The sequence below is a fragment of the Corvus moneduloides genome, chromosome 10 (genome assembly GCF_009650955.1).
Source record: "Corvus moneduloides isolate bCorMon1 chromosome 10, bCorMon1.pri, whole genome shotgun sequence".
NCBI lineage: Eukaryota > Metazoa > Chordata > Aves > Passeriformes > Corvidae > Corvus > Corvus moneduloides.
The window spans coordinates 17,837,769-17,848,465 of record NC_045485.1 but is presented as its reverse complement, the minus strand read 5'-3'; the positions used below and the strand labels follow the sequence as shown (position 1 = coordinate 17,848,465).

Below are 10,697 nucleotides of genomic sequence, written 5' to 3'. Positions count from 1 at the left end.
AGAGACACAGGCTGAGGAATGTCGCGTTTGAGCCTCTAGGAAGAATCACAAACCCTGACAGGCACAAGAAGTAAAGCAGAAGAAAAGATTTGCCAGGAAAAGATTTACAAAAGAGCCTTGCAAATGTGACAGCTAATTTCCAGGGGGATCCTTTTTCTTCCTAAACTTCAGCCATGAGCAAAAGGAGAGATTTTCCTCGAAGGCAGAGCACAGAGCTCTGTGTAAGAGAGTAAATAATCTACCTTGGGGCAGAGCACCATCAGCCTTGCTGCTGGGCTGGGAGGGAATCACTGACTTTGGCTCTGTGCCTGGGACATCTCCTAACAGGGGTTGTGGGATGAGTGTGGAGGGCCCAGAGCATGTCTCAGCTCACCTTCTGGGAATGCTTTTCCAGAGCTGGAGGCCAGGAGTGCTTCATCCTTCTGCACCACAGAGCACAGCAGGCTGCTGGCTGCAAGAGACAGCTGCAAGGGAGGGGGAGACAAGCAGTGGAGAGCCTCAGGAGGGATGCTCTGTTGTTGTATGTGGGACCAAGTCAGTTTCTCTGTTGTCCAGCAGCCAGTCTAGGTGATAAACAAAGCCTGGGTTTGCATTATTTCATGTTTTCTCAGGGAATATCTTTGTAGAAAATACTACGGACCTTTGTTAAATTAATTTTGTTGATTGAATGACCAGGTGTGTTTCTTTATCAGATGATGCTGGAAGTAATAGCTCATGGCACAAACTTGCATTTGTACTATACATATGAAGAAAACTGAACTTGTGGGGTTTTTGGTGACTTGGTTAATTTTTTTCTTGTATTCCACAAGTTGTTCATGCGGTAAGTTTCCTAAGACAGGGATACAAAAAGCTTTCTGAGATGCCCACAGTATCTGGCCAAACAGCTGTTCTCAGCTGTGTTGGGAAGAAAATAGCAAATAATTCCCTAATAAAATAAAGACAAAGGTGAAGAAAAAAAAGAATAAAAGTGGCTTTTATTGCATTATTCTGGTGATAAGCTGACAAAGAGTCAGAAGGTGTTCAGTGAGCAAAGAGTACAGTCTGTTCCTTTATCATAATAACTTTTATTGCCTAGGTATATCTTCTCTCACCCTGCCCAATAAACATCATGCTGCTTCGCCTGCTGAGAATTAGGGCTCTCTTGCAGCAGTGAGTGCTTCTCTCCAAGTGCCTGGTGCTCACCCATACCGGGGCTGGGGGCAGATCTGGTGCTCCCCAGAGATGCTGGGAGTTGGGTGGGATGAAAGGGAAGTTTCCTGTGGTGGGGGCAGAGGTCTGGGAATCAGAGATGCTCCCAGTGGCTGCAATCTGCTGGCTGCAATCTGTAATGCTTGTGAGGAGCCCCAGAGGCAGAGTAAAGGCAAAGGCACCACAGAGCATCTTATGGGCTCTTCTGGGGGGAGGAAGGTTGTGCCCATGGGTCCAGGTTCTTGGTCTTTTCTGCAGAGCCAAAATACTTAGATCATGCCAGAGTGGAGCCAGGATATGAAATCTGGGTACCACAGGTACTTCCTCTGCCACACAGCTAGGATCACTTCAAGCTATTGGTCCTCAACAAGCCTTCTGGACCAAGGAAGAATTCCCTTTTTTACCAATTAGAACTGCACATAAAAAATAATCTTGGTCTGCTTGCTAGATCAAGAGACATCCCCCAGCATCATTGGAGACTTTGCCTTTGGGGATGGCTGAGAGCTCCTCACTGACTTCCCGTAGGGGATGTGTGTTTCCAGGCCTTGTACAACTTTTTCTGGTTTTCATTAAGGGCAGCTCTTCAGGCAGCAGTTTCAAGCCCTTTTATGTGGTTCCTTATGGACACTTCCCTGCACTGCCTCAGATGAATCACCAGGTTGAAGGTACCTGCAGGAGGGGGATTACTCGGGGTCTGCCTGTGGCACCAAGTGCAAGAGGGGAGATGAATCATCTGAGGAGCCCCTAACCTCCCCCAGACCCATGCTCAGGCTGTTCCTCCATGGAGCCTCCTCTCTGACCTGCAGAGAATGTCTCTTGAAAACCTCTGCCAGAAACTGTTCTGCCCTTTGGCAGCTCAGGCCTGTGGGAGCTGACCATACCTGTGTGTTCATCCCAGACTCAGCCCTGCCCAGCAAGAGTGTTCCCAGCCTGGACTCTGTTCCATGGCTCTGTGTCTAGGGATCAAATATAGTTATTTAATCTCTTTAGCCCATAACACCCACCTATCAAAGGGAAGAAAGAAATTTTTCTTTTTCTTTCTGGTCTCTTTAGCTCTGCCTGGCAAGACTGTCTCCTGCATCGTGCTTGTACAGCTCCCAGCACCTGGGATTGCTGGCGCTGCCACAGTGCAATTACACGTGGTGATATTGCATTTAATGCCTTTGAAGCCAGCTCCCCAGAGTCCAGGAACTCCTGAGCTGACAGAAGGAGCAGTTTGTCTTTCTGTGTCTGAACTGAGGACATGCCTTCACTGGTACCTCTTCATTAAGCTTCCCAGAAGCAGCCATGACGTGCCATCAGCTGTATTGAAACAGGCTGGTGTAGTTTGTGAATCACAGTCTTTAATTCCTGCTTGTGACTGAGGATCATCCTCATCCCTATTTGGGATGAGTTTCACTCCAGCAATTGGCAGGATTATACTCCCTTCAGAAGCACGGGTTGAGCATTATGAACAAGGCGAGTAGTGGTCTATTTATATCCCATGAAAGATGGACTCTGCGCATAAGAACATTCAAGCCCCTGGCACCTCCACCCCCCTCCTGTTCCTGTAGCTGCTCTCTTGAGGCTGTCTCAGCATGGAAAAATTAGCTGCTTTTTGAAAGCTAAGATGAACCTCAGTCGACACAAGAGTGAGCAGCCAGGGATGGGGAGGTCTCTGCTTTACTGAATCCCCCATTGGTGCTACACAGCAGCGAAGGAATCAGAAGTGAGCTGGGGCCGTTGCTGTCTCCTCACAGAGTGTCTCCACTTTTTCAAACAGGGTCCTGTTCTTACCCTGCCTGCTTTTTAGGGCTGATTATTGATCTATATTACCTTCACTTCTCAAAGATCTTTTTGGAGTCTTTTCCCCACAGTGCAGCCCTGTCCATCCCCCAAGGGTGAGTTAATCCTGCACCAGCTGCAGAAATCCAGGGGCTTAAAGACAGTAAGGCTCTCCCCCTGTCCCCACAAAGTGCTGTGAAGATCACTGTGCCCTGCCCAGTCTGCACTGCACCCAGCTATGGTAAAGAGGGCAGAGCCCCTAACTCCAAGGCACTGCATGTGGAGCAAGCAGTTCCCCAGGTCACACCACAAAACCCATCCCACTTCCAAGGGAGGAAGAGAGGAACCTCCCAGGAGCTGGGGAGACACAGGATCATGTCACGGCAAGGCTTCTCCAGCAGATGCAGTATCCAGCTGGCCCAGCAGCAGTCCTTAGACCTGCCTGCAACACAGGCTAAGCCACAGCTGCCCTGCTCCAGGGAGGGAGGGCAGCACCCAGCCCTGCCTCTGGCCCCCTCAGAGGGGCTGATACCAGCAGCTTCCCTCCCTGGGCTTGTCCCTGCTGCCTTTGCCTGTTGCCAGTCGGCTGTGGAGAAGCCCAGTGAGATCTGTGGCAGGGTTGGGATTCCATTCTGCACTCTACAGTTCCGCACTACAAGGGATTCAGCTTCCCCCTAGCTCGTATCCAACAACCCCCTGCCCACAGGGAAAGGAGGCGCACACCAGGAATGAAAGCAATGGTCCATGAGCCATCAGGAATGATGCCCCACAGAGAGTTACATTCAGCACAGACCAGAGGCAACTTAACAAGCCTTCAGCTGGGGAATCTGCCTCCACTGGAGTCCTGCTCAGCCCTGTGCCCAAGAACATCTCTAAGATCCCCCATTTTTCACCCTCCTTTCACATACGATGGCTACAAAATATTTGTTGTTTTTAATCCTGAATGATGAATTGCTCAGCAGAGTGGCACCTGTCCCCCGTGCAGGATGTTTGCTCTACGGCTCCAATTCACCTGTGAGTGCATGGCACAAACCAGCACAGCCAGCAAGCCGAGACTCTGCAAAAGCAGGAAAAATTTGTCTTCCATTGAGAGAAGAATGTTTTTGTCACAATGCTATCTCCTACCCTGCTGAACCTTTCAGTATTGCCTTTCAAGATGATGAGGTGGGTAGAAAAACTGCTGTGACCAGTTTATTAGATGGAGAGGGGCTGGTGTCATGGGGTTAACATCTCAGCTTTACAGGGATGCAAAACCTCCCCCTGCACAGCAGAACAGAGGAGAACTTTCTGAAGGAATCCCAGAAGCAGTGTTTGTCGGGAATGCTGCAAGGAGTAAAATATGCCAGGTAAGAAAATATTTTAGTGTCTGTGGCTGAGGAGGGAATGAGATGTGTAGTGTAAACTTGTACCAAACCACTTTTATCATCCCCATCACTTGAAATACACATCTGAGATTTTTACTGATGCCTCTGGTGATGGGTGTAAATCCTCTGGACTGACTTGAAGTCAGCCAGCACTGTGGATTTGATTCAGTCACAACTGCAGCAATTTGATTTCTAAAAATATCATTGTGGCTCTAATACTTTAGTAAGACCACAGAAAAAATATCATATTGTGATACACTGTGTGTGTATGTGTATGTATGTGTGCATATGTGTGGATGTGGATGGTGTTTGCTGCCCTGAGGCAGGCAGCGTTTCGAAGACAAGCAGCCTGAGAGGTAAATTTAGTTTTCTCATTGACCACCGAGCCTCAGCATCACCGTTTGAAACATAAACTTTATTGCAACAGAGAATTAAAAATAGTACATTTGAAAGAGTTGCAGAGTGCATGTCATCAAAGAACTAGTCAGAAATCACAACTCAAGCAAATAATGTACAATTGGAACAGAAAGTTTTATTAAAACAAGTGGAAATCAAACTCAAATTTTCGTTGTTTGTTTAATTTCACCATAACTGTGGATTGTGTATTTACAGTCTTCGCCTCTTGTGGTGAAGGTTCTGCTCAGGGCAGGGCAGGGATGGATGGGGAAGAGAGGTGGGTTTCAAAAGCTAACAGGATGTGAAAGTTTTCCAGAAGAAGTTCTTGCAGCCTGCTTTGCGTTCTCGGGGTGCCAGAGCCGGGTTTGAGTTGGCCGAGCGCTCCAGCTCCAGTCTCACTTCATCCTGCTCAGCCCCTCGGGACAAGTCCTCAGACTCCAGGGCTTCATTTTCTGTCTGACTTGGCTCTGAAAGCAGTTCTGCCAAAAAGTACTTGGCCAGTTCCTTGGGGGACAAGAGAGAGAAAGGGAGAAAGAGATAGAGACACCACAATTACTCCTTGATTTCTGGGGGCTCACCACTCTGCTCCTCTAAGATACCTCTGTGCCCAGCTTAGAGACAATCAGGATGAAGGAGGAGAAGAGGAGCCCTGGCTTTCCGAAGAGCCCATCCTGACAGCTGCTATGCAGCAGTTGTGTCAATGGCATCTACCTGGTATGGGGAACAGACCCTGTCCTGGCTGTCACAGGGAATGAACTCGTCTTTACCTTCTCTTCCCACTGCTCCAGCACTCAGTGCCATACTCAGCAAGGGTGCCATGAACCTGCTGCTAAAGTGACACGGGAAAGGTCTTTGGGGGAGCTGGCAGGAGAGGTTGAACTGGTCACCATCTTACTGGGACTTATTTTTCTTCTAGTCCCTCTGAGCGTCAGCTGTCACCCAGCATGGATAAGGACATTGTTCTGTGCTCTGGGGAAGCTGCCTTCATTCTGTGACCCGGAGAAACCCTTGGGAGCTTCACCAGGGGCTCTGCCCCGTGCCCCAGCAGTGCCTGTTCCTCACTGCCCCCAGCACCCAGCTGGACTGTCTCACCTCCCAGCACCAGCTGCCCAACCTGTCGCTGGCTCAGCCCCGGCGGGGAACCAGGGGATCTGTCGGGGAAGAGGGGTCTGCAGCAAGGAACCGAGCGTCTGAAACGGGGTCATTGGGGAAGTCTGGGAGGAACTGGAAGGGTCTGCAACAGGGGTGCCAGGGGCTCTGACAGGGAACGGAGGTTCTGAATTGGAGTATCAGGGGGTCTCTGGAGAAGAGGGAGGCTGCAGCACGGCCGTCGGGGTGCCTAGCGGGGTGCCCGAGGGTACCCGGGGTGCCCGCCCCGTCGCGGGGCTCTCACCTGCTTCCCGGCGGCGGCGGCCAGCGACTTCTGCAGGAACTGCCGGAGCCGCGGGTCCGAGGGGGCGGCCGACACGGTGCCGAGGGCCAGGGCGATGGAGAGCAGGGCCAGGGCGCACTGGAGGCGGCACGACAGCATCTCGCCGGCGGGTCGGGCGCGGGAGGCGGCGGCGGGAGGCGCTGGCGGCTCCGCTGCGGCTCGGCTCCGGCGTTGGGGATCTCCTCGCCGCCCGCCGCCCTTATAAACCCTTCTCCTGACGTCAAGGCGGGGGCGCCCCCCTCGCCCCACGCCGCCGGGGGTGGGTCTCTGGGACGGGGAGGGGGGAACGGGGCCGGGGATGCTCCGCTCTGCCCGGCGCCGGCCAAGCCTCCGCGGCCCCCCCTGAACTCCCCTCCCCTCCGGCCGCCCCCGGCCCCCGGCGCGTTTTGTCCCCAAATCACCGCCCTTCCAGAGCACCGGACCCTGCCCGTCCGCTCCCTCCTCCCCGGCCACAAGCCCACCGGAGCGGCGGTGGGGGGTCCCGGCTGTCACCGCCCACCCGCGGCTCTGACCCCGGGCCGGAGGGTGAAGCTCCCCGGCAGTCGCTCTGCCAAAGCCCCTCGCCCTGGCGCCGGGTCCCGCCCCGTCGGGTGAGAAACGGCTCCACAATGCGGGGAGCTGCAAAGGGTCCCCTTACGGGCCATTGCTCCCGGCTCCTGCAGGGGGTGAGGGGGGCTGAGGTGCCCCTGGGGGTCTCTCCGGCACCGGTCCGTTCCCAGACTCCCTCCCACGGGCAGGTCCGGGGGCAGCGGGAGCTTCCCAGGAGATGCCCCGGCTCCTGCCGTGGCTCTGTAGCTCCGGGAAGCGACGACAAATCGGTCCCGGGTCGGGGCGGGCTGGTCCCTGGCTGAGCCTGCGGGGACCCGTGTCTCCATCTCAGGGTCACTGAACGCGCTGGTCCCGTGGGAGGCACCTGTCCCACTGGGATGGCCAGTCTCCCCCACTCCTCCAGCCTCTCCCTATGAGCTGGCTGGTGCCCAAAATGGGAAAAGCTGCTTCAACCCCCCGAAGGACCAGCCTCCTCAGCTGTCTCTCAGCTGGCAGGAGCAGAGCAGGATGTGCTGGAAAGGGCCTCTGCTGTCAAAAATGGGTATCAGAATCTCTCCTATCTCAATTTCCAGCTGAGGAAAAGTAAAAGATTTGAGGGGACAAGAATTCAATACTGCAAAAAGGTCTCCAGAAACCTTCAAAATGACATTTTGTTTCATGCTGAAATAATGTGCACCCCCCACCCCACTTTCAACCCTGGTGCTGCTGGCTGGGTTTGCTGCGGCTGATCTAGGAGTATGAAGCACGAAACAAAGTGTTCCTGCTCTGTTTCACAGTCCAACAAGATGAATTGGTGCTGGTTGCTGGTTCCAGACCAGGTAGAACTTTGGGCTGAACTGCGACTGCCCTCCCTTCCTTTGTGCAGCGAGGCTCTGCAGCCTCACATAGCTTTCATCATCTTCATCCTTCCCAAATTGTGGAACAAAATTAATGACAATCATGAGAGAATAAGCCTTCATTTATGAGGCCCTGAGGGTTGGGTTTACTTGTGCAGCATTTATAGCCAGTTTTTCCCCATCTGCCTGACATGAACAAGTCCAGGCTCTGCGCTCCTGGGACCCTGTCTGTCTTCTAGCACTGGTCTTGCTCTGGGGAAACTGGTGGAGAAGAATCAGAACCTGCTCTGGTTTGGACACATTCCCATGTTTTGGACACAGGACACAGCCTCCTGCCAAGGCCAAGGGAAGTGATTGGACCCAAGAGAGCAGGTTGTCCCCAAGGGCCATGACTGCCAGAGCTTTTCTCTCCACCAAGACACTGTGTTAGCAGCTGGGCCATCATCTCTCTCCTCCTGTGGGCAAAGAAGCAGAGCCAGTCCTGGGCATGGCAAATGGCCAAGGCAGCAGATGCTGGGCATCAAACCTATCCTGGCCCTCTTGCCTGCCTTCAAGAGAGGTTTCCTAGGAAAGGATTCTCTCAGCAACAGTAATTTCCCCACTTTTCGTGATGTGCCAGTAGCAGCAAGCTGGGCTCTCCTATTCTATTTGTATTGGGAATATACTTGTTTTGTAGCCCCCAGGCTCTCCTCCTTGCACAGCCCAGCCCAGCTGTGCCGCACTGCAGTGCGAGCCTGGGCCAGCTTTGCAGAAGGCTCCAACTCCCCACCAGCTCATCCCAGCTCCCACAGCCCAGGGCAGTGCAACCTGCTTGGGTTCCGCACTGGGGAGGAGCAGAGATGGAAATGAGAGACAGCACTGGATTATTTCAGACTCCCCTGTGGCTTACTGGAAGCTGTTACCTAATGTCCCCTGCCACTCCACACTCCAGGCCTGCACCCCTTCTGTCATCCAGTGTGCCACCCCAAGGGGATGGGGACACTGGGAACCCCCATCACTCCTAAGGTACCATCCTCCTATCGCTTCCACAGGTATGGATCTGCCCTGATGTGCCAGAGGGATGAGTTCAGCACCTGTATTTCCCGGGGTATGGCAATGAGCTGGAGTGCAGCCTGGCACTGCTGCATAGGATGGAGAGCTGTGCTACATTTTGTCACCCTTTGGACCCACCTGTACACCAACATGGAGCTGAGTGCTGTAGGAGCTGGCACAGTGCAGAAACAACCTCCCTGATGAGTGTCCCTCTTTCTCATTTCCTGACAACTTCCTGTGGAGCCAGCAGGACTCAGACACGCCTAATGGGATTTTGCAGAGCTGCATAGCTCAGTCGGAGATGGATCGGTTCCCTGTGGGCTGGCAGGGATGGTTTTAGAAAGTTGGTATGGTCATGCTGCCATAAAATGGGGGAAGATACCAGACTTGATTCCTTAAGGGGTTTTGAGAGGCCATTCTTGATGTCCTGCCCAAACCCAGGCTGCTCAGCACCTGGTTCTTCCCCAGCTACCTCTGTGTGCATGGGCCCAGGACTCTTGAAGATGTTCAGCCCAGAGCTGTTCCTTCCTAGCCCCTGTCTTCACCCACACTTTGTTCTTCATTTTTGTGTCTACCCAGCCCAACCCTGCCCTGCCAACCCTCCCTGGCCATCTGGCAGTGCAGGGCATCCTGCAGCAGAGCAATAATGCCCAATAGGACTTAGGGTTGGGAGCAATATTGTTGGAGTTGTTGTGCTCCCTACAGTCCAGTTCCAGGCAAGCACAGACCCTCAGTCACATTGGGAATACCTGGCTTTGATGTTCACTGGCTACTGTGGCTTTTCCAGACACGTGGGGACAAGGCTTGGAAGACCAGGTTGGCTCTGACTCCATCTCTCAGTGCAGCCCTGGAGCTGGGTGGCTTTCCCTCTGTTCTCCCCTCTGCGTGAGGGAGGCTGGAGGAATTACATTGTCCCCCAGCAACAGAGGAACTATGACCACATGGAAGTGTCTTGGATTTGTCCCACTGAATTTCAGAAGCTCACCAGAAGAAAGCAAAAGTGTGGTCATTTTCTTCTCTCTGGTCACGCCCTCCATGGAAATGACTTGGCTCCTGAGCCAGAGCAGCCTCAGAAAGGCTCTGACATCCACCTTGGCTGTTTTTACCCTCTTGGGATTCAGTTGAGATTATGAGGCTGGTGAGGCAGGACCAGAGACAAAGCTTTGATGGGAATGTTCCCCTAGAAATATCTCAGCCTGTTTAAAGGAGAGAAACTGAACTCCCATCAGGTCTGAGCCTTGTTGACAGATACAGTTATTGAATGGACCAAAGTTCTCAGGTAATATTTGCGAGAATCACTCTGATATTCTCCTTCTGAAATTTTTTTTTCCTTTCAAGGAAAATCTAAAGGAAAAATACCATGTGCTTTTGTTCAGAAAGCTGACCTGAAGGAACCAGCGATGAGGGAGCGGAGAAAGGAAGTCCATCTGCTCCATACAAGTCTGGGCTGTCTCCTTTGGAGGAATCCTGGGGAAGGGGTAAGGGCAGACCTCCAGACATCCTCATGGCTGGAGCAGGCATGGAGCAGCGAGTGAGTCGCAGATTGATTTACCAGTTCCCTTTCCCCCAGCTCCTCTATGGGATCAGTGTGCTCTGAATTTTTTGCACTCATTCTCCAGCCAGATAAATCCATCATCCGCTCGGCTGTGGCAGAGGCAATTCTGTTCCTTTCTTTCTGCCGCAGCGCTGCAGGGCATGTGGCTTTGCAGACGATTGAATTGCATTGAATTCCTGTGACTGCTTCCTTACCCCCACGCTTCCAGCTTGCTCCACAGACCCAGAGCAGTCCAGCAATGCGCGCCTCTGTGCGCACAGGCTGCGTGCTCGGCAGCGAAGCGTGCCCTCTGCTGTCACCGCAGCTGTCAGCCCGGTTCCTATTGCACCTTATCTCCCTCGCTATCACCTACTAAACACTCTCCACACTCTCAGCTCTGCTTTTACGAGCAGGACAGTTTTGCCCTGGATCACTACCTTGCCAGCAGGGAAAACTGCTTTTCTTTATATTCCAGCATTCAGCCTGGTAGGGCTGACCGGTGATCTGGGAGCCAGGGTGTGACATTCCTTATTCTTTCTCTGGACATGCAGCTGGTGCTGGGGGGCAGCAAGGAAGCTGCTACAGCCCAACAGCTCTAGCAG

The 10,697-nt window shown here is 53.0% G+C and overlaps 1 protein-coding gene across 1 annotated transcript; it reads right to left on the bottom strand.

Moving 5' to 3' along the window:
• Positions 1-4,710: 4,710 nt before the first annotated feature.
• Positions 4,711-6,330, bottom strand: SST (somatostatin). The gene is made up of 2 exons (XM_032120204.1): positions 6,106-6,330; positions 4,711-5,216 (listed from the first exon to the last, which is right to left on the bottom strand). Exons 1-2 carry the CDS (start codon positions 6,241-6,243, stop codon positions 5,004-5,006), a joined length of 351 nt encoding a protein of 116 aa, XP_031976095.1. The 5' UTR covers positions 6,244-6,330; the 3' UTR covers positions 4,711-5,003.
• Positions 6,331-10,697: the final 4,367 nt, after the last annotated feature.

Coding starts and splice junctions, on each gene's coding strand:
- SST (XM_032120204.1), bottom strand. CDS start 6,243: ATGCTGTCGTGCCGCCTCCAGTGCGCCCTGGCCCTGCTCTCCATCGCC. Junction 5,217..6,105: donor CCGCCGCCGCCGGGAAGCAG/GTGAGAGCCCCG, acceptor TTGTCCCCCAAG/GAACTGGCCAAGTACTTTTT.